Source organism: Sceloporus occidentalis, unplaced genomic scaffold (genome assembly GCF_023333645.1).
Source record: "Sceloporus occidentalis isolate IW3139 unplaced genomic scaffold, rSceOcc1.0.p SCAF_4, whole genome shotgun sequence".
Classification (NCBI taxonomy): domain Eukaryota; kingdom Metazoa; phylum Chordata; class Lepidosauria; order Squamata; family Phrynosomatidae; genus Sceloporus; species Sceloporus occidentalis.
The window spans coordinates 161,541,541-161,565,569 of NW_028316984.1; the positions used below are offsets into that span (position 1 = coordinate 161,541,541).

Here is a 24,029-nt window from a genome sequence, read left to right on the forward strand (position 1 = left end):
TGTGAGGTCCGTACAAAGTTAGACCTAGGGACCTCCAACAATTTAGTCCCGGAAGTCCATGAAAGTGGATTTTAGCTGGAGGGTTGAACCCAAGAGCTTTAAGTAGTACTGACTTACAAAAAGGATCAAACAATGTTTACCTCCACAAAAATATGCTGACATGGTGAAAAATCTTTCAACTATTCCAAGTTGATAGACTGACAGATTTATATTCAAGTGATCATAGTTTTACATTTTACTCTGCACCCCTTAAAGTTTTGAACAGAATAAATACAATTTTTTATTACAGAATACATATTTCACAATATTGTAGACACATCTAGGCATAGTTAAAGTGATTGGTCATTCCTCTGTTTCTGCAAGTGTATCATTCTTTTCACAAGTTACACCCACACCAATATGGAAATTTAATCCATTATATTGATTTGTGAGCAGATTCTGTGCACAGAGTTAAAATGTTATTTTCAGGAGAATATCCGATCCTGTTCATGGTTAGTCTCTATTGGGAAGCTCTGAAGGCTGTTCTGCATGAGCTGTGTATTAAAGAATTGAGCATACTTAAACATAAAAAGAGAGCTCAAGGGGTAGTCCTTTGAAAATTAAAGTTTTACCCAGTGAGATGTGCTTGGACAGTATATGGAGAAGTGGAAACGTGGAAAAGCCAGTTTCCCTGGAAGAAATTCAAGAGTTAATAAAAAGACTTAAACCAAATAATTCTCTAGAACCAGATGGGTTCTCAGGGGAATTTTACAAACATTTTAAAAAGATATTGCTCCCATATTTACAGAATATGGAATAATCTTGAAAAAGATATTGCAAGGTTTAAAACACTGGAATGGGCTAACATTGTCTTTGTCAAGTTGCCACTATAAAAATAATAGTTCTCAGGGGTTTGTATTTATTTTATGTACTTTCAGGTAGGACTCTCAAAACTTGGTAGAAAAAAGTTAGAAGCCTTTATTTTTATTAACAGCAGACCCAGAAAGGCTAAAATTCTTAGGTACAGGTCATCTCTAAGGTGGATGAAGTGAAACCTCTTTTAAAACCTATTGCAGGTTGAGTATTCCTTAGCTGAAATCCAAAATACACCATAATCCAAAATTGTCCACATATTTAACTGAGATAATGATATCTTTGCTTTCTGATGGTTCAGTGTATACCAACTTTGTTTCATGCACAAAATTATTTAAAATATTATACATAAAATTGCATTCAGGCTATATGTATAAGTTATATATGAAATATAAATTAATTTCATGTTTAGACTTGGGTCCTATCTCTAATCTCATTATGGACTTGAGTCCAAATCTCTAGTATATATCTCATTATGTATATGCAAATATTCCAAAATTTGAAAAAAATCCCAAATCCAAAACACTTCTGGTTTCAAGTATTTTGAATAAGGGAGACTCAACTTCTATAATGCTTACCAGTTGTGCCATTTATTTACTTTGATAAGTAAAAAGTAAACTCAGCAATGGACACAAATTAAAAAAATATTACTTAATTCTCAAATAGTTGAACAAATCTTGTTTATAAAAAAAAGAAGCTGTTTAAATTGCTGAATATACTTCTTCAACTCTAAAAGCAGCATTTACAGCATGGAAACGTAGAAAAGAGACTCTGATTCTTGACATTTCACCATTATTTCCATTATAATGTCATCCAGAGTTTAATAGAGAAGAAAAACAATTTAATGCAAACCTTTTGCATAGAGTAGGATTAAACAAATTGTGAGATTTCTTTACTGATACCGAACTATTTCACTGGTTCTATCGAAGAATCAACTTAAGTGTTCAAATATAAATGGACTTAAATAGTATCAGGCAGGTAATTTCATCAGGCAACCAGATATTAAAACTCAATCTTTAGGGGAGATTATCCCATTTGAAATTTTACTAGACACGATGGATGGCTATGTTAAAGGGATTAATAATAATAATAATAATAATAATAATAATATATAATATACTTTATTTATATACCGCTCTTCCGGAATGATCAAAGCGGTTCACAGGATCTTTAAAAAGCATACATCATAAAACACATATCACAACGTTATCTATACAGTTAAATATCAGTAAAAGCCAAGCAGCATATAAAAACAAACACATACATGGAATCTATCGATTGTAGTTAGCCATTTCTATCAGAGGAAACTTTCTCTATAAAGAGTCCGGAGGATATGCTAACCGGAAGAGGTAGTTCTTTAAAGCCTTTTTAAAGGCATCCAATGTGGAGTTCATCCGAAGCTCTTCTGGAAGTTTATTCCAGTATATTGGTGCAGCCGATGTAAATACTCTCTGGTGAGTTGCTGCCAATCTCACCTTAGGATGTACTAGTAAATTTTTCCCTGATGTTCTGAGAGTGCAGGGCGGACAATATGGAGAGAGGCGTTCCCTCAAGTAACTCGGGCCCAAGCCATATAGGGCTTTATAGGTCATAACCAACATTTTGTATTGAGCCCGGAAGCTAATAGGCAGCCAGTGTAAAGATCTTAGTACCGGTGTTACATGGTCTGACCTGGAGGTTCCAGCGACCAATCTGGCTGCCGCGTTTTGAACTAGCTGAAGCTTCCGAACCTGGTACAAAGATAGCCCCATGTAGAGCGCATTACAGAAGTCCAAACGAGAGGTTACCAGTGCATGTACTACAGTTTCAAGGTCCTTTTGGTCCAGACAGGGACGCAGTTTGCGTATCAGCTGAAGCTGGTACCAAGCACTCCTGGCCATCGCATCCACTTGAGATGATAACTGCAGCGATGAATCCAGGAGTACTCCCAAACTGCGTACTTTGTCCTTTAGGGGAAGTGTGACCCCATCCAGGACTGGATGGCAAATTTCCCTGTCTGGGCTTGGGGTACTTATCACGAGTACCTCTGTTTTCTCTGGATTCAGCTTGAGTTTGTTTTCCCTCATCCAGCCCATTACTGACTCCAAGCAGGCATCTAGAGGAGAGGTGCCATCCTTAGTCACTGTATCAGTCGGAGACATGGAGAGATAGATCTGGGTGTCATCAGCATACTGATAACACCGAGCTCCATGTCTCCGGATGATCTGTCCCAGCGGCTTCATGTAAATGTTAAATAGCATGGGGGACAGAATGGTGCCTTGGGGGACGCCAGATGTCAACTCTCTTTTGTGAGAGCAGCTGTCCCCCAGCTGCACCATCTGGAATCTTCCCGAGATGTAGGACCAGAACCACTGAAGCACAGTGCCCCCAATACCCAACTCTCTCAGGCTTAATACAGAAGGATACCATGGTTGATGGTATCGAAGGCCGCTGAGATGTCCAAAAGCACCAGCAGGGTCACACTTCCCCTGTCGATGCCCAGACGAAGATCATCGACTAAGGCGACCATGGCAGTCTCAACTCCGTATCCCGCTCTGAAGCCAGTTTGAAATGGTTCTAGATAATCAGTTTCATCCAAGATGGCTTGGAGCTGAAAGGCGACTGTCCTCTCGATCACCTTGCCCAAAAATGGTAATAAAGAGACCGGTCTATAGTTCCACATCTGCAGGGGATCAAGGGAGGGTTTCTTTAAGAGTGGTTTCAATATTGCCTGTTTTAAGGCCGATGGAAAAATCCCCTCCTGAAGAGATGCATTAACTATACGATGTAATGAAGATTTTATAGCATCTCCTCCCTGAACGGTCAGCCAAGAAGGGCAAGGATCGAGAGGACACGTCGTCCTTTTCATTCTACCAAGGAGTTTGTCCACATCCTCGGTATTTACAAACTCAAAACGATCCAGAATAACCTTGTTTCCAGAGTCACTGGATACCTCTGCTATAGGTTCTGTCAAAAGACCAGCGTCAAGATCCGCCCTTATCTGAGAGATTTTATCGGCAAAATAGTCATTAAAAGCATCACAGCAGGCTATAGTTGGTTCAAGTAAAGTGTTCAGGGTGGCCGGTAGTTAGTGTTAATTCCCTGACCACCCTGAACAGCTCTGCTGGACGAGACTCTGCCGATGCAATCCGTGCAGCACAGAACGAATTCCGTGCTGCATCGATTGCCACTCCGTAGGAACTTAACATGTTCTCATGGAGTGCCTTGTCAGAAAAGCGCTGATGTTTCTGCCAGTTGCGCTCTAGTCGTTGCGCAGCTTGCTTCATCTGGCATAACTCTAGTGTATACCACAGTTTTTTGTTTGGAGCAGGCTGGTAAGGATGCTCAGGAGTGATGCTGTCTATTACCCCGGTAAGGTTCTTATTCCAATTATTAACCAGGGTCTCAACAGGATCGCCATCGTTCCCAAACATAATCCCCTCTAGGGCGGCTTGGAACCTTTTGGGTTCCATCAACCTTCGAGGGCGGACCATTCTAATAGGCCCTCCACTCCCAAGGCGTTTTTGAGTTGTGGCATTCAGTCCAATCCTGACCAGGAAATGGTCCGTCCGTGACAGGGGGGAGATGTCGTTTACTTCCACCCACGGATGTTCTTGGTCCGTACTAAAGACCACATCGAGTGTATTACCAGCACAGTGTGTTGCACCCTGGACCAACTGGGACAGGCCCATGGCTGTCATGGAATCCATGAACTGCCGAGCCGCACCTGATAGATCTGATGAGCCAGCCTCAAAGGGGATGTTGAGGTCCCCCAGCACAAGAAGCCTGGGGGACTCCAACACCAGTTCGGAGACCAGCTGTGTCAGTCCGGCCAGGGAGTCTGTTAAGCCATCTATATAACAGTTTGATTGTCATAGGCTGCATCTGCACTGCAGAAATAATCCAGTTTGACACCATTTTAACTGCCATGGCTCAGTGCTATGGAATAAAGAGAACTGTAGTTTTGTGAGACATTTAGCCTTCTCTGGTGCCACAACATACTACAATTCCCAGAATTTCATAGCATTGAGCCATGGCAGTTAAAGTGATATAAAACTGGAATAATTTCTGCAGTGCAATCGAAGCCTTAGATCATTATCACATTACACTGTTAATAGTGCTATACTCTACCTTAACTGCTATGGCATCAGTCCCTCAGCAATGGATTGAAGAGAGACATCTGACTTCATCCTTATGGGAGCATCCTACACTCATCTGTTCTCCCCACCTGCAGGCTAGTTTCCAAGGCCAAACTGGTCTTGCCATCTCATTTCCATATCCAATGGCTGTCTTTGCCCACAAAAGACCATAGTTAAAACTGGATTTGCTCCTTCATTTCCATACCCAAAGGATTTTGAATTTGAATAGAAATTCTCACATACTTATGGCATATATACTGTATATACCCATGTATAAGTCTAGAAAATTTAGTCAAAAAATTCACCCAAAAAAACTGAGTCGCCTTATCTATGGGTCAGTGTAAGTACTGTACCTTAACTCTTATTTAAAAAGGAATCATCCCTGGTGAAAGGCAAGAATGTAGCCTATTCTGGAAGCACTGATCTCCCTTTACTAACTCAGACATTCAGGCTTTAGGATGAGCATAAACAGTCATGCCTGCTGGAATTTTGTAAGTTCTTTGACATTGTTTTCCTTTGCTCCATCCTTTGCTCCATATAATGGGACTTGTTACATGCCCTTAAGTTTTACCCTTATCTATGGGTCATATCAAAAGCCATAATTTGGACCCCAAAACCTGCCCTTGACTTAGGCATGAGGCCGACATAGTCAGGTATATACAGTACGTCTGTTCCTGGCTTCCACTTCACCAAAAGCATCTGAGGAAGTAGACTGACGTCTATGAAATCTCATGCTGCCAACTTTTTTCTTTCAGTTAGTCTCAAAGGTGCTGTGGAATCATGGGATTTGCAATTTAGGGAGGGGTGTTTAGAATTCTTAACCAAAGAGATTTTAAGCTTCACTAAACTACAAACCCCAGAATACCACAGGATGTTGCCATTGCATTTAAAGTGAAATACAGTGCTGTAACAGTGTTGTGTGATAATGATCTTAGATATGGGCCCCTCAGTTGGTCTCAGAAGGAAATGGAAGACTGACTGGAATGTTTAACTAGGTAAGGAAAAAGAATGATAATGAAAACTTGGCTGCTGGAACAAGGAAGAGTGAGTGAAGTGAAGCAGATTACAAAAATTGTGCCTGGTGAGACATGATGAAAAGATATGTGAGAAAGGGCAGGATACAGGGACATAGACTTACGGACTCAGTTTAATAAGAACAGCTTTGGTTTTTTATTTTGCTTACATCGTGTTTTGCTGTTACTAGCATTTTAATTATGAAGGGCTTTTCTATATAGTGTTGTGTATACTAGTGTTTTTACATGGGCGGATAGTGATATCTTACATAAAACCACCCATCACAGAAGCATTTTTGTCCAATTTATAGCACACACAAGAGATTAGCCTTGCCCTCGGAAGTACAGATTGGCAGATCTGTAGTTCTTGTTTTGTGGAGGGTAGATAAGGTCTTCCCATGTTTGCTGTCCTGGTGCCACAATCAGCTTCCATTTCAAGCTATAGATCCTTCAATAATAAAATGCTGCTAGCTGTTAACTGAAGACAGGAAGAATGAAATATTCCTTTCCTAGCACAAGGGTGGCACATGCCTTGGTTACATCCCATTTGGATTACTGTAATGCCCTGCACTTGGGGCTGCCTTTGAAAAGTGCTCAGAAACTCAGAGTGTATTTACAAGGATTCTAGGAGTGTTTTAGATTGCTTGTAAGAGTTTTTAAAAGAGCATTTTAATGTGTACTAAAATGTTGTTATCTTTGTATTATTCTAATTGGTTTTTATTTGTTCATCAGCTCGGGAGATCTTCTGGGCTAGGTGTCGATACAAAAATACCATAATAACTAAATAACTAACTAAATAAATCAGTAACTTTCTCTACATTTCAGATAACTACCAGTGCAGAACTGCTTACAAATCGAGGTGCCATTAACCAGTCTATGGGATATTTAAATTGTGCTATGCAAGACTATCAGCAGGCTATCATGGTTGACCCTAGCTATGCTTTGGCATATTTCAATGCAGCAAATATCTACTTTCTTAACAGACAGTTCTTACAGGTCAGTATCTGATTCTGTGCTGTAAAACACTGTAGAACATTATTCTTTTGGTGAAATTATGATTTCATCCAACACTTACTTCTTTAAAAGATTTATGCCACAATACTTTATATTTGACTCCAAAAAGCTCACAGCAAAATATTCCATATTAAGCAATAGCAATAGCAAGTACATTTCTATACCACTTATCAGTGCACTTAAGCACTCCCTAAGCATTTTACAGTGTGCGAGCTAATTGGCCCCAACAAGCTGGGTACTCGTTTTAGCATCTTCGGAAGGATGCAAAGCTGAGTCTACCCTGAGCTCCTTGTGGTTTGTGAGTGAGTGGCTACAGTACAGGCACATGTGTTAACTATGAAACCTGTCATCAAAATGTCTTGTTAACATTCCTATCTAGACCGAGTAGAGCTAGATGTGATTACCATAACATTAGTTACAAGTATTTGAGCATATTTTAAGGACCCATTTATATCAAGTAACACTTAAAAAAAGATACTGGCTAAGACCCTGCACAATCAGATGTAACTACGTTGATGGAACATCATCATCATAGTTACATCCAACCATGTCCAGCCTATCTAAGGGAATGCCTTCCTCTTTATAATCCCGCCCCCCATGCTCAGATCCTCTGGAAAGAACCTTCTAAAGCCTACTAAAACAAGGTTGGCTATGGTTTCCCAGAGGACATTCTCATCGTTCACTCCTAACCTATGGAATAGCCTGTCAGAGGAGATCTGTCAAATTATGAACCTTAATAGTTTCAAAAAAGCCATCAAGACGGATCTCTTCCGGCAGGCCTTCCCTGACTGACTGTTGCACCTATGTTTTTAGAACCCCAATATGTGGTTTGCCCTTATCGTATCCCATGAAGCCCTGTCATGAATGTCCAAATGGTTTTAATAGATTTTAAAGATTGTTATTGTGTTAATTTTGTGGAATTTAAGTTATGCATTGTTTGGATATGGGGATAGAGGATTTAATTTATGTTACTGCTTATTTTATGAATTCTGTGTATTATGTAACATGTTTTATGTATATAAGCCACCTCGATCTGCAGGGAGAGGTGGGGTAATAATAATAATAATAATAATAATAATAATAATACTCTGCCAACTACCTGTTCAGTTTGGCAGCACCCCAAGTTAAAGCCTTTTGAGCCACTGCAAATCAGGGAAATGACAGTCAGTATTCTACATCAACTACTTAGGCTTCTGATGCCCTGCAGAACTAATATAGTTTTATACAGCTTTAGCTCTCATGGCTTCATCCTGTGGAATCTTGGGATTTGTAGTTTGTGGTGGCACCAGAGCTCTCTGACAGAGAAGGCTAAATATCTTTCAAAAGTACAAATCCCAGAATTCCATAGAATTGAGCCATGGTCATTAAAATGGTATCAAACTGCATTAGTTCTGTAATGAAGATGCAGCCATAGTTAAGTACTGTATACTCCACACCATTCACTCATACTCCATAACTCATCTATAGTTGTTTTGCATTTGTGATCACTACTTAGTCATGATTTTGATACTGTTTTCACAGTGGTAATTCCTAAACCCAGCCTACTTTACTGAGCATCATCTGCATGGGGAGAAGCTTTGGAAAGGTCAGGCCAGGAGAGGTTACTAGTTAAGTACACATAGGCCCGATACAGACCAGCACTTTGTGCTGGCCTGTGGGCGAAGTTAGGATACAGTATCCACACTGCATGCCCTAAACCCACCCCCAGATAGTTTGAATTCCATTAGCAATACAAAAAGATACTTTCCTGATCTCAGATGGAATTCAAATTTTATCTTTAAAAGCTTGCATTATATATTTTGTGAACTTTTGTTGTTCACATAAAAGGATCACTGTTTTGTAGATTTTGGATGTTATTGTACTTTGCTATGTGGCCAACACAGTTACCCCTGAATATGTTTCCTGCTAGTGTTAATATAAATTAGCTTCTGGATTATTCAGTAACGTAGTAGCCAAGCAGACCATCATATTTATGTATACTGTGATGTTTCGGTCCAACATTATAGTTTTTTAAAACCCTTCAGATGACATTGATAAGCCAGCTCTTTTGTAATTCTTGAAAATTACACCACTACTGAGGAGGAAAACATTTATCAGTTGCACCACTGTTTTTCTTCTTCTTAAGTAATGGCAATGGCAGGGGGATGTGTATACTGTCGAAGCGAGAATGATGGAATGAATGGATATCAACATTATCCTTTGCTGCTGCTAATACAGTTTGCACCTGATGCTTCTTCAGTAATTGCAGTGAAACTAATCATACATCAGAGAGAACCAATACTACAGAGAAAACACAGAAATAAAGTTATTGGGAAATGATGGTTGTTAGAATTCTCAGAAATAAATGAATGAGTATATAGTGTAATTATTGGGGGAAGCACCCGGATCTGGGGAGAACCAACCTTCCTGTTAAACTATTTTTCTTCTTCTGTTATTATTATAGGATTACTTTTGAAAATCAACTAAAGATAATGTAATTTTATATTGTATTTCCCCAATTATTTCTATATAAAAGTTAATAAATTTCAAAAGGCATTACATGCATTTTATTAATTTTATAGGCAAATAACTACTATTCCAAGGCACTGACACTTGATCCCACAAATGAATCTGCATTTCTGAATCGTGCTATTACTAATACTCTGCTAAAGAATTTTGAAGAAGCAAAAGCAGATTTTGAGAAAGCAATTTGCCTCTCCCCTTTTTCTGCAGCAATATATTTTAACAAGGCAAATCTCTACAACACTTTACAGCAATATAAACAAGCTGAAGAGGACATTTCAAAAGGTATTAATATTTGGAGATATATGCATGTTCTGATGTATTGCCACTTGCTTTCTTCATTTAAATGGAGGAAATTGTGAAACTATGGCCTATTACAGGCCCGTTACAGACGGGCATAAAGTACAGACTGGGTCCGTATTAGGGTTAGAAACCCTAACCCTAATACGGACCGAGTCCGTACAAAATGGTGGTGCCCGTTCCACACGGGGGCCGCCATCTTTACGTAGCGGACGCACTGCGTCCGCACATCGCACAGCACATATGATACTGCGAGTGCACCATTGGCGCCTCGCGGTGTCATATCCACGCCACAAAGAGAAGCGCCATTTTGGCGCTTCTTATTTGTAACATGGAGGAGCCCATGGCTGCTGCGGCTCCTCTGCGCTGCAACCGGCAGCGGCACAAGACCGCCCATTCTGGGCGGTCTGTAACGCACCACAGACTGCCAAAATACAGCTGCTTCAGGTCTCTTAGGAGGTATGCTATTTAAATGATGCATAGGTCCTAAGAGTCCGGAGGTCGTGCCAAAGCCACACTCCATTCCTAAGCACTGAAGTGCAGCTTTGGTGCAGCTTCTGGATTCTTAGGATGCATGCATCATTTAAACAGCATACCTCCAAAGAGACCCAAAGCAGCTTTATTCTGGCAGTCTGTAACAGGCCTATCTTTCGGATCCAAAAGGGCTGTTGATCTAAAAGTGCTGTTGATGCAGACCTGAGAGTATGGATGTAGACCAAGTATGAATTTTTATAGCATCTAAAGATGCACATACAGTGGTCGTGGACCAGTCATACATAGCTGGCCAGCAGCATCAACATTGGCTCGTGAAATCACTGGTCATTAGGTGGGCATAGTGATTCCTAGTGGCCCTTTTATCCTCTTCACAAATATGTAATCACCAGCACCTACAATGTGTTAAGGGGCCGAGGAGCTAGATGCTGTGTGCAGGGGCCCAAGGGTGATCCAAAAAGTGTTGCTGTCTAAAGCAAAGGACAACATAGCATGCCCAGCCTAAATTCCATCTCCTGTTCAGATGCAAAGAGCTGGGAATTGAATTTTACTACAGCACTAAAAACAGGAGTAGGTTGTGAGGGAATTACAATCGGGGTAATAGTATCACAGTTTTGACTGAATAGTAGCTGTGAATACAGAACAGTTATGAATGAATAAATCTAGGTAACTTCCATATTCATGATAGTTAGTCACGAGGGTGACTGAGACCCGGTACAAACCACCCCAAAAGGGCAGGCTGGCGGTGGTCTGTTTGCCTGCGGAGGGACGCCACAGCAGCCAAACTGCCCTGCGTCCCTCCGTCCCCAGAAAAAACGGATTCTTTTTAGGACGGCACGTGTCATTGGTGCACTCATGACGTAAGCAATGCACAGCAACATCTATACCCCGTGCGTCGCTTACATCAAGATGGCGACCCCCGTGTGGACGGGAGGCCACCATTAGGCCGCTGCTGTGACATGTTAGGGTTCCGGAGCGTGCAGTTGCCGCATGCTCTGGAACCCTAGTTTTGGTGGCGGCACGTCACTTTTGACCCATCTGTCCTGGGCCACTATTATCACAATCATAACTCTTGATATTATGATATCACAATCATAATTATCACAACCATAACTATTATCACAATCATAACTGAGAGTTATGATTGTGATAATAGTGTCGCCCTAATTTACCAGGTATCAACCAGGTATCAACTGCATGGAGAGGAGGAGATCTAGTCTGACAGGTACTGGAGTGTGGGTGAATGCATTTCTATCAGGGTTTTGGGGGGAGGTCAGGCCAAGAGAGATTACTTAGTAAAGTATACTTAATTTAGCATCTGATATAGAATTATGACTTTTCATACTTAAATTTGTTTCCAGTGTCATATCACAGAGCAACTTTCTGCTGGAGACTCACAACATTACATCCCAGAGATCTGGAAGCAATGAAAGACCTCTCTCTGTTGGTTTAATAAGTGGAGTTGAGGTCATGGTGACATATTTAATTTCTTGAACCAAAACTAAAGGTTCATAAACGAAACAGAGTACATTAACATTTAGGTCTCTGCCTGGAATGCTTTTAGTGACGTACAGGCACATACATCCTTTTTAAAATGAGGTATAAAAGGCTATTTTGTTGCTTATGCTCCTCTCTCAGGAAGCAGTGGAGCCCCAGAGGCCTGTTTCTGTAGGAGGGAGGGAGAGGACTGAGCAGTGGGAACAGCTTCTAAGGTTTGTATTCCCCTGGAGTTTTCTAGAAAGGCAGAGGAACATCATCATTGTCATTCCTCTAGCTCTCTCTTAAGGAAATTGGAGGGGAATGAGAAGCTGTTTCCAGTATTCAGTTGCCTGCTTGCCTTCCCTCACCCACTACTGTACTTAATGTCTGTAGTAGCAGTCCCATGGGACTTAGCAGCTGTTAGGGAATCGGGGCAGGCACAGGGCTGCATGAGAGCTCCACAAGTGCCATCCAGACTCTCAGCCATTATATTTGATATATCCCAAGTCTACATGAGTTTTCAGGTGAATTTTAGCATATAGTTATTATTTATTGTGAGACGCCACCAAGTAGAATTACTTTTTTTTTACAGCACTGTCAATTCAGCCTTATGATTCTCTGATGTACAAGCTCAGAGCTGATATTCGTGGAAAAATGGGTTTAATTACAAAAGCAATAGCTGATTACAAGAAAGCTATCAGTATCCAGGAGCTTATCAGTACTGGGTGAACAGACATCATTCGGCAAGCAGTAACATGAGGACTTCCATTAGTAGGACTTTTAAAGTTCACGTGTATTTTGCTGCTGGGTAGAGTATATACTAATCTGGTTATTTCTTGTCACGGTGTTTAAATTTATATATATATTTCTGTATTTACCTTGTTTACACAGTTCAGTAGTGAATATTACATTTGTATTTTGAAAGTAGTATTTATTGTACAACTCTCTGCTTTTCAGATGGGATGAAAGTATATAAATGTTTAATTAACAAATAAAAATAAGAATCGCTTCAATATTTATTAAAGTGCTTGTTTGCTTATTTATTTATACCTCACCTTTTCTACCAGTGTGGGACCTAGAACACAATTAAAACAAGTTACTGAACATGTTACTGAAGATAAGTATGTGAGTTACTATAACACTTTGTTGTTGATGGTGCTGTGTGCCTTTAAGTTGCTTCTGACTTATGGCAACCCTAAGGTGAACCTTTCACAGGGTTTTCTTGGTAAGTTTCTTCAGAGGAAGTTTGCCATTGCCAGCCTCTTATTTGGGGTTAAATACCATCTATACGTCATCTTAGCATCTCCCTATACAATCTTACGGGTTACTTACGGGAACCCATCTCCCTATACAATCCGCTCCGCACTCTTAGAACAAGTGGGAAGAACCTGTTGGAGATACCAGCATCCAAACATGTTTCTACTTCCAAAAGACATTCAGTATAGCTGCCCCTAGACTATGGAATGGACTCCCAGAGGAGACCCGCCTTGTTACATCCTAGGAAAACTTCAAGAAGGTGGTAAAGACAGAGCTCTTTCGCCGTGCATACCTTCCTGACCTCCTATGAAGACCACTAGTATGGAACGAGAGCAGCTGACCCCATGATTGATTGATGTTTTACATTTTCATGTTTTATGTTTTTATATTCTTATGTTTTTATGCTTTTAGCTGTGGTTTTAATTGTGCGGTAACTAATGCTGCAATATTGTAAGTGTAATTTTTAACTTTGCTGTGATCCTGCTTTGATCCATTGGGAGAGGCGGGAAGATAGAAATAAAAATTATTATTATTATTATTATTATTATTATTATTATCATCTTATACAGGCTTTCTTTTAAATTACTGCTCCTACCTTCTGGAACTCCCCATTCACTGGCAGGCAAAAACCTTTTTGTTTAAATAGGTCTTTTATATGTAACTGCACCAGGGAGGCTATTATTATTATTATTATTATTATTATTATTAGGGTGTGAGTGTTATACATTTTCAAACTTTTGTATGTTTTGATATAATTTTATATTGTTTTAATTGTGACAATCTTAATTGTCACAATCCTAATTGTTTTTAAAACTGAATTGGTAATTTTTGATTTATTTCCTTCTGTGAGCCACTTTGAATCCCACTCCAGGAATAAGGTGGCATGTTAAATAAATAATGTGGATTTTTGTACAAGTGAATTTGTCTTTGGCATTTGTCTTTGCCTGTCCTCCTTTTCTTCCCCATTATTCTTTTTGAACAGATTACGTCCTTCCATTGTTATAGTCCAGTCATGGAAGTCATCCCACCAGGTCTTTGTTATATCTACAAAATCATCCTGCACTAGGATTTTAAGCTTATCTAGTTTGTTTCCCAAACTCTATGGATTTGTGTATAGACATCTAAAGTGCCACTTATTCTCACCTTATTGTACTATGAGTCATGGTGGCTCCCTTTCGTTCCCTCAGATTCTCCTCTAGAACTGTGTTATGATTCTTGTTTAATTCTTGTGCTTAGAGCTTGCCTTTGAACAAATATTTAAACTATCATCTCCAAGGGACTGTTCCGGAGGGTGAAAAAAGGAGGCACAAAATGCAGCTCCTTTTTGCGCCCTCTAAAAGGTGTCACAGCCTCGGTGGCACAACTTTGTTATGCCCTTTTGGTGCTGCATCACCAGAGTTGCACCATGATGCCACATGCCGTTTAGAATGGGACACAGCATCATAGCGCAAGGGGGAGGAGGAGTCACAGCACCAAGCGTGCGGACGCTCTGCCGTGACTGCCCACAGGCCGGCACTTTGTGCCTGTCTATACCAGGCCCAACCCTCCAAGATTTATTTTAATGCTCTCTTGATCAGATTTGCCATGCTTTTGTCAAAGACAGTCTTCCTGGTCTTTTGACATGTAGTTAGTACTCCTTAATTTAAGAAGTAAAGATAGTGGTCCCAAGAGCCAAACTTCTCCTGTTGACACCATCTGTGTAACCAGTCATTCTGCAGTATCTTCCTGTCCCTGTGTGGTCCTCTAGCTTTCACTGGTAGAATTGGGAAGAATACCACCTGTGCCTCTAAACTTCACTTTTCTTCCCAGGGCTTCTTAGTCAAAAGTGATCTATTCAAAGGAGTTCTTTGCAGTGCCATTGCTGAATCAAATGAATCAGAAGTAAGGAGTATGACTTTGTTTTCTTGATGAGCTTAGTCAATTTGTCAGTGACATCCTGGATATGCACGCCAGGAAGACAGCACACTTTCAAATTCATGTTGTCCAGCTGGTGGACAGTTCTTTCTATACCCCTGAGCATACCTTTCTTCTTCTTGTGGTTGGTGGTTAGGTTGTCTCCTTTCCTGGCATGCAGTGTCTCTTGCTGCTGATCTCCTCTTTGCACCTCTTCACCACTCAGTCATCTTCAGTAAGTATACTGTAGAGTTTGTATAGTGCAGGGAAAAAATTACAATGCTTGAGGAACCAGATGTATGGAGAAAATTAATAGGAAGGAAAACGTAGTTCATGTTACAAGTATTATCATTAAAAAAAAATCATAGTTCTTATGAACTGCCTGTAGAGGGCAGCATTTCATTTCTATTTACATAGTTTTGTAAAGTATAATTTGTACCATGAAAGCCAAGTGACCTCTCTATGGCCTGTTACAGACAGCCAAAATAAAGCTGCTTCGAGTCACAGTGGAGGTATGGTGTTTCAATGATGCATGCGTCCTAAGACTCCAGAAGCCACACCAAAGCCACGCTCCAGTCCTTAGGGCTGGAGCATGGTTTTGGTGCGACTTCTGGACTCTTAGGACGCATGCATCATTGAAATACCATACCTCCGCTGTGACTCAAAGCAGCTTTATTTTGGCTGTCTGTAACAGGCCTATGTTTTGTCTGTACCAGTGACATCCCTAGGAATGGTGTCACCTGGTGTGGTCACTCATGGTGTCACCTCCTTCATTGACCTACTCCTCCCATTTCACACCATATAGAAGTAGGGTTTTTTTGCACTAATGTTACTTGTAAAGTCTTGTAAAGTCCCATATACCACTGAATGTCATGCTAATAGTTGTGACATAAACAACTAGCAAAATTAAAAACTATACCTTCAAATTACAATATTATATGCATAACCTAAATGTATTTACATATATACAGTGACGGTTTGGTTAAAATGTAATCTCACACTGAGGTTCACCTCATTCCCACCATCTCTTAAAGCATTTTAAAGCGATACAGGCAAAAGCCAAAATACAGATGTTTGAAGAGAAGTGGTGTCACTCCCTCTTAGGGTATCACCTAGTGTGATCCGCACCCCCTAGTGACACCACTGGTCTGTACTACAGATAATTCTTGTTGCAGATACTTGTTGGGTCCCATAAAGGCAGGAAGCGGGATAATGAATGAATGAAAGTAATAACTACTGTTTTCACTTTGTAAATATCTGTTCTATGTATATTTATATACACCATAGCTAGCATAAATGATGTAGGGAGTATTTTTATATACACTTGTCTCTCCATATTGGCTAGGGTTAGGGGCACAAGACCCCCGTGAATATGGAAAAACCGCAAATAACAAAAACACCATGTTTTTACCTCTCTAGGAATCTCTGAAGTCCTCCAGTGCAACTCTCTAGTTAATGTCCAACAGACACTGACCATAGAACTGCACTGGAGGAGCTACAAAGGCCTAGTACAGTGCGCCCGCGTTATACGCGGCCTTGAGCGTATGCACTCAAGCCGCGGGGTGCGCGCGGGGCACAAGGGGTGGCACCGCCGCACCGCCATGCCGCTGCACACAAGCCCCATTGTTTCCAATGGGGCTCGAGCATAGGTGGAATTTGCCTAACGCGGTGAGGTCCGGAACAGATCCCTCGCGTAAGGCAAGGGCGGACTGTAGAATATTCTCTCTAGGAATCTCTAGGTCTTTCAGTGCAACTTTTAGTTAAAGTTGACCATAGAATTGCACTGTAGGACCTAGATATTCCTAGAGAGAACATATTAATCTGTGAATAATCAAATCTGCAAATTTCAAAGCCATATGGAGGGATGAGTGCATTTTAAAAAAACAAATTCTTATTCTTTCTCTGTTCTTAGTGTACATTATAAAATTCTTTGTGGCTTAATTTTTTTATTTTTTATTTTACAAAAGCTGAAGATATGAAAATACCTCAGCACCTGCATAATGACTGATCTACGTAGCTGATTTCATAAAACCTGAGCTGAAATTATTATTCTCTCCACTAGGGTAGAGTGAAAAGGAAGGAAACAAACAAATAATTCTGAACTGAAATCTACAGCTATAGTGCCACTGCCATTGTCTCCGAGAGATCCTCCGCCGTTTTCACCCTCCAATACTGCTACAGCTCAGTAGCTGATTGCCTGTTTACACTGGCTCCTCAGCAAAAGCATGTGTGATACGAGAAACCCTACCAGCAGCACTGCTACCATCAGCATAGATAGCCTCTCGCTTCATAGAAGCATGCAATCCCACCACTACAAATATCAAGTGCTAAATTAGGTGTGGCTTTGGAGATCTCTCAGTTGAGGTTTTATAACATATGTGGCAGCACAATTCACCTCCAAACCTCAGAGTGGATAAAACACAACCTCCCACACAAGGCTTATAGATTATGGGCCAGTACATACTGGTGGGAAGTTGTGAGGCAGCGATACTAGGGGTTGGGAGCGCGCAACACACGCTCCCAAGTCCTAGTTTGTGTGGATGGCACCATCTTTACGCAGTGCCATCCACACAGCATATCTCAGGGCAGCTGACAATAAACTCAACAAAACAACAAATATTAACAAATGTTTAAAAAGATTAAAATATATTTATACATATATTACATGGATCCCATCCATGGAAGTAGCTGGGACAGATGATGGTGATTCTTTTCTCCTGTGCCAATTAATATAGTTAAAAATAATCAGCCATCCCAAGTGCTTGTGGTAAGGTAAACACAGGTATCAATACTTTACTTGTCTTTCTTTTATAAGAAGATTAGAATTTTTCATTCTGTAATGTCTTTGAGATACCTTTTGAGAAATGGCCTTCCTCTGAAAATTCAGTGTGGGGCATTGGATTTGGCATGCTGTACTTCCACTTATATCTGCCTGTATGTAAATAAACCACAATATTGATTTTAGCAACCTTGGAAAGATGCAAGACTGAGCTTAGCCTGAGCTCCTGGCTGGTACTGAACTCAAAACCTTGTGGTTTGTGAACAAGTGGCTGCAGTACAGACATTTAACCACTGCACCACCAGGGCTCTTATTGCAAAATCATGTCATCAAGGTATGAGGACAGAAGATAGAAGTATCTGTCTGTGAGTATACGTACATTACTAGTTTATAGTAGTGTAAGTATTATAGTTTGCTTTGTAAGTTCACTAAAGGACCTAGTATAAACCTTATGAAATTGATGGGGTTGCCATATGTCAGGAGGTAACCTGAAAGCATGCGTTCATGTGTGCACACACACCCACACTATATCAGTCATATTAAAAATAAAACTTTCAGGAGAAACAAAATTAAGTTAGACTACATTTATGTAAGATGGCATGTTCTAAATATGTGCTCATTTCCTAAATCTTGTTAAGAAACAAAGTTATTTATTCAATTAGCAGGAGAATTACCAAGCAGTTAATTTGAATTTTGGACTGTGCTTCGCCTAGCATATCTATTAAGAAATGAGAATATTTTGGAATATAAAACACCAAAGAAATTCTCAAGGGGTAGAGAGTGGTATCAAGTATAGTCGAGGTCAGGCTAATGTGCATTAGGACAACACAAATGGGGCTGTCTATATATTTATTCAAAAATGAAAGGTTGCAACCTTCTCTCTTTTGCTTGTCCCCCTCCCTTCAATTTGTAAGGTTTAGTGCACATCTGGGATTCTTGGTGAATATGATCTTTGTGAATTCTTATGAAACTGACCTGCTCTTCACCTCTTGGACAAATGTGTGGATTAGAATATAATTATATTTCAGGTTTTACATTCCTCAAAATCTTGAAAAGTCCCCTGCTCTGAAAAGCACCACAATGTATTAAAATGTGATTTTAGGATAAGCTAGAAACACACATGGTACTAGATAAAATAGAGACTGATAAATGCACATCATGTAAGCAAATAGGAAATATATGCAGTTATATATTATCTTTTTGCATTAAAATAAAACAATTTAAAAAATGGGACAGAGTAGATTCCTAAATACCCTAAAGGCACCAGATCCTGTCTGATGTTGGAAGCTAATAAGGGTTAGCCTTGGTTAGTACTTGGATGGGAGATTTGTAATAAATACCCGGTACTATAGGGTACATTTCATAGGAAGGAACTGGCAAACCACCTCTGAGCATTCCTTGCTTAAGAAAACCCTATGAAATTAATGGGGTCACCATACGTTGAAAGGTGACATGAAGACACACACAGACATCCAAGTCTGACACAGACCAGAAAAAGACTAAAATGTCTACCCCAGTGGTACACACATCTAGCCACTGTTCTTGATGGAACAACAGAATGATGAATAAAAATTAGCTGGCAGAGAGGAGTCATGTAGCACCTTCAAGACATACCTTGTTTATTTTAGCATGAACTTACATGGATTATAATGCATTTTGCCAAATGTACTGATAGAGTACAATATTCAAACCTCCATCAGTGGCTTCTCTCCAAAGGACGGTGTTCCACAGTCAAACACGTCATATGGTCAGGAAGTTCTTCCTAATGTTGAGATGGAATCTTCCTGTAGTTTGAACCCATTGTTCCAGGTCTTATTTCCTGGAGCAGCAGAAAGCAAATTTTCTCTATCTTCAGTATGAAATTCTTTCAAATATTTAGACACAGCTATCATATCACCTCTTAAACCTCTCTTCCCCAGGCTAAACATACCCAGCTCCCTAAGTCACTCCTCATAGGGCATGGCTTCCAGACCTTTTACCATTTTGGTCACCCTCCTCGACATACTCCAGCTTGCCAATGTCCTTTTTGAATTGTGGTGCCCAGAACTGTATGCAATATTCCAGGTGAGGCCTGGCCAAAGCAGAAAAGAGGTGGTATTATTTTCCTCAGTGTGATTCTTTCAGTAGTAAAGGTTTTGATTGCCTTCATAATACAGTGCTCCGGCGTCATAAGCGGGCGCCCCTTATGCAGCAGCTTTTAGCTTACACTGAAAGCCGCACGACAGAAATAACAATGGCGCACAAGTGAGCGCCACATGACATGCACAAGCCCTATTATTTTCAATGGGGCTTGAGCATATGTGCTATTTGCCAGAATGGATCCCCCGGCCTAAGACAAGGGTGCACTGTATGTGCGTTTCAGAGCTTGATTTTTTTTTTAAAAAAATTAATTGCCTCAACTAGTTTATTTTTCCCCCTGAAAATGATTTAAAGGGTCATTAATTTAATTTATTGAATGACAACAACGTAAATGGGCTGGCAACAATTAACATTTCATGTTATTGGGGGGGGGGATCCTTTGGCTTCTATTTTGGCCCTTTTCACAACTTTTAGTACTTTTCATTAAAAAAGTAAACTAGTGAATTACTAATATGTTAACAATTGACATAAAATAATGTTATAAATTTTACTAAAACAGTCTATGCTAATAAATTCATGTCTTATTCAATGTTAAGAAATTCACTTTAATGTGCACATTCACAGGCTGTAGTATATTTATGTATATGGCATGTGCACACATTTATGTCTACATAATTATTTATTTATTGTATTTATTATGTTTATTGAATTTATATCCTACCTTTCTCCCAAAAATTGGACTTGAAGTTCACCTATATATTCACAGCTACATATTATACATGATCATCACTGCCACTTGAACAACTGGTACTTAGCATAGAAGTGTCTCCATAAATATAACTTCTGATTACTGCTAAAAGCAGAAAGGTGTATTTTAGGTTCCTTGACTGGATCTCATCGAGGTGCACTTGTTGCCAATGAAGAAAATAAGCCAGAAAAAAAAGGAATAAAATGCTGTTTGTTTAACCTTGATTTTATTCTTCTTAATTTATAAAAATCTGACACCCAAATATGGATGTTGCAATTAGAGTAACCAAGCATGCTAATATTAATTCAGTGTCAATAGTGTTAACATCCTAATCATTTCTTGGCAATACTTTAGACTTGTTACTGACATCCTGTCATTGCCAAGTGGAAACTGATTATGAAGTGTGGATTTATTTATTTTTTACAGTGAGTTAAAAAAGTCATTGCCTTCTTGTCCTCTTGAGCACCAATTGCCATGATCCATGGTTAGCTGTGTTTTAGAAAATAAACAAATCCCAGGGGATGTCTTTCTTGTTGTGCACCCAACTGGTGGAACATAGCCAGATGCTCCTTCACTGCCCCTGCCCTTCCCTAGCCACTAAATGTCTGTGTCATTGCTGGGGAGCACAGGGGGAAGGTGAGTTGTCTGTGTGAAGAGAGGAGGATGAGACAGAGTTCTTATGGTAGAACTTCATGTTCCACCACACGATGCAGGATCTTAGCCAACATTTATTTGTTTGTTTCCTACCTCACCTTTCTCTTAAAAGTAGTGGACTCATGATGGCTCATTACTATTTACATTTAGTCTCAACCCCCTGATTTTTGTTTGCCAAATGAGTTTAGAATTTGATAGTTTCCATTGGTTGTGGGTCTCTGTGGAGGTCCCTGCTCAGCTCAAAGAGTTACATGAGCTACCACTGTCAGCTTTCCAACGTATGATGGCTAACAGGCTTCAGATTTTAGCATTTGGAGGCTGTGGATCTCCTAAGGAGTATCTCAGGATACTGAGGAAACATCATACCACTGTGGGACTGCTTTGGCCATAGTACCTTGTTGACAAGTATCTGGTATTACAATTTTTCTATCAGGTTACACTTGCTCCATTATTTACAGTGGGCCCTTGGTATCAACTGGGGTTTGGTTCCAGGACCTCCCATTTCGTACTATGGTGTGGTATCCCTTATATAAAATGGTAGAATCAAGGTTGAATCTGTAGATGCAGAACCCATTGACATGGAGGGCCGACTGTACTTTCATATTCATAAAGAGTTGAAAGAGATTCTTCAACAATGCAACCTTATTTGATGGGTTTATGGCACATATCAAGGCACAAGTTATACTTGAAGCTTCCCCAAATATGCTACCCAGTTTATTTCCCTGATTTTATTCTCTCATCCTCCAATAAATTCCAGGCAGTGTACAACATTTCCCCCTGCCTTCCTACTTTATTCTTACAGTACCTATTATGTAGATTATCCCAAGAGATTATCTATTATAAAATATTCATGCCCCACCTTTTCAACTTTGAATGAGAAATCTGGCAGCTAACCTTCAAAGTGATAAAAACAGGAATAAAATAAATTACAATAAAAAACACAAAGCAAACACAGAATAATTAGTGGCAGTCAAACCTAGAAATCAGATCAGTTCAAAGTCACACTGTAGTAGAAACTTTAAGTGACTGTGTAACAGTAATTACGCTCCAGTAGAAATATCTGTCAGTGAAATAACTCCAGGCTCAAAACAATCAGAAAATTCCATAACCTTGAGCCATGATGAGTAAAACTCTGTGCCATGTTTCCAGTTTCCACTGACTGTACTTTAACTGCGGTGGGATAGAAATGACTGGAGCAGCAGGCAGGCTGATCTTCTATGCACCAGTTTATGTGTGAAGAGATGGTCCTTCTATAAGTGCTTCCTATAGAGTTAATTCCAAACAGATCATAGAATCATAAAATCATAGAGTTAGAAGAGACCGCAAGGGCCATCCAATCCAAATCCCTGCCATGCAGGAAAACCAAATCAAAGCATCCCCGACAGATGGCCATCCAGCCTCTGTTTGAAGACCTCCAAGGAAGGAGATTCCACTACACTCCGAGGAAGTGTGTTCCATTGTCGAACAGCCCTTACTGTCAGGAAGTTCCTCCTAATGTTGAGGTGGAATCTCTTTTCCTGCAGCTTGCATCCATTGCTCTGGGTCCTAGTCTCTGGAGCAGCAGAAAACAAGTTAGCTCCCTCCTCAATATGACATCCCTTCAATATTGGAAATGATTCATTAAAAATTAACTTGTTATCCTGAATTCATTAAAACTACTCATAGTTCTTCCCTCTTCTAAGGCTGCATCTACACTGTGGTTTGACACCACTTTAATGGCCATGGCTCAATGCTATGGAATTCTGGGATTTGTAATTTTGTGAGATATTTAGCCTTCTCTATCAGAGAGCTCTGGGGCCATTACAAACTACAAACCCCAGGATTCCAAAGGATGGAGTGATGACAGTTAAACTTTTTCACACACCTTTGCAATTAAAGATGATTTATCCCAGGGAATCCCATGAATGGTTTGTTGCTGGTTATTCCCAGGATAAGTCATCTTTAATCGTAGCTTGGGGGTACTCCTGGACTCGTCGCTTCAGCTGTCATCTCAGGTGGATGCGACAGCCAGGAGTGACTGTTATCAGCTTCGGCTGATACACCAGCTACAACCCTTCCTGGAACGGGAATACCTAGAAATGGTTGTACATTCACTGATAACCTCTCGTCTCAGTTTCTGTAATGCACTCTACATGGGGCAACCCTCAGGCCACGTTCGGAAGCTGCAACTGGTCCAAAATATGGCAGCCAGATTGGTTACAGGGAGTTCGAAATTTGATCCTATTACACTATCTTAAAATCCCTACACTGGCTGCCTATTAGTTTCTGGGCACAGTATAAGGTGTTGGTCATTACGGTCATGGCCAACCAAGAGCAGGTCTCGGAGGAGGATGTGGCTACTCCAGTGCAGGGGGAAATGGAGGCTACATCAGGTCCTAATCCTGCCCTGCCAGATCCCAGTCCTGACCTCCCAGCCCCAGAGGAGGAGGCTCAGCCAGGTCCTAGTGCTGGTGGGATTCCTCTTGAGGCTCAGCAGCCTAGTGGTGACTCTGGGGAAGAGTCAAGCCTGGAGGTGCCTTCTTTTAAGCAACACAGGGTTGAGAGTGCTTGTGTGCATCGGTCCAGGAGAATTGCTGAGAGACAATTGGCAAACAAGCCTCAGCTGGCACCGAGAAAAGAGTCTCCTACTTAACCACCTGTGAGATGCTAACTTGGTATCAGAGTTTATTGCAGTTTCCTTCTGGGTGATTACTGTCAGCACTGGTTTCTTGCTCACTTGAACCCTTGTTTGCCTTGGACCCTTGACTTCGGAATGGACTGGACTTTTGCTACCTTCTGGCTGCCCTGACCCTGGACCGAACTGACTTCTGTGGACTCTGGAATCCTGACCTTGGCTTTGTTGTTGGTGT

General features: G+C 40.4%; 1 protein-coding gene across 3 annotated transcripts in view; it reads left to right on the forward strand.

Moving 5' to 3' along the window:
• LOC149314926 (uncharacterized) overlaps window positions 1-12,737 on the forward strand; it is a 130,848-nt gene extending 118,111 nt beyond the window's left edge. For all 3 annotated transcript variants that reach the window (XM_089522139.1, XM_089522142.1, XM_089522140.1), the window contains 3 exons: window positions 6,809-6,979; window positions 9,559-9,784; window positions 12,363-12,737. In XM_089522139.1, the coding sequence (XP_089378265.1) occupies window positions 6,809-6,979; window positions 9,559-9,784; window positions 12,363-12,499 (534 nt within the window). In that variant the 3' untranslated portion in view covers window positions 12,500-12,737. The remainder of the gene's footprint in view (window positions 1-6,808; window positions 6,980-9,558; window positions 9,785-12,362) is intronic.
• Window positions 12,738-24,029: the final 11,292 nt, after the last annotated feature.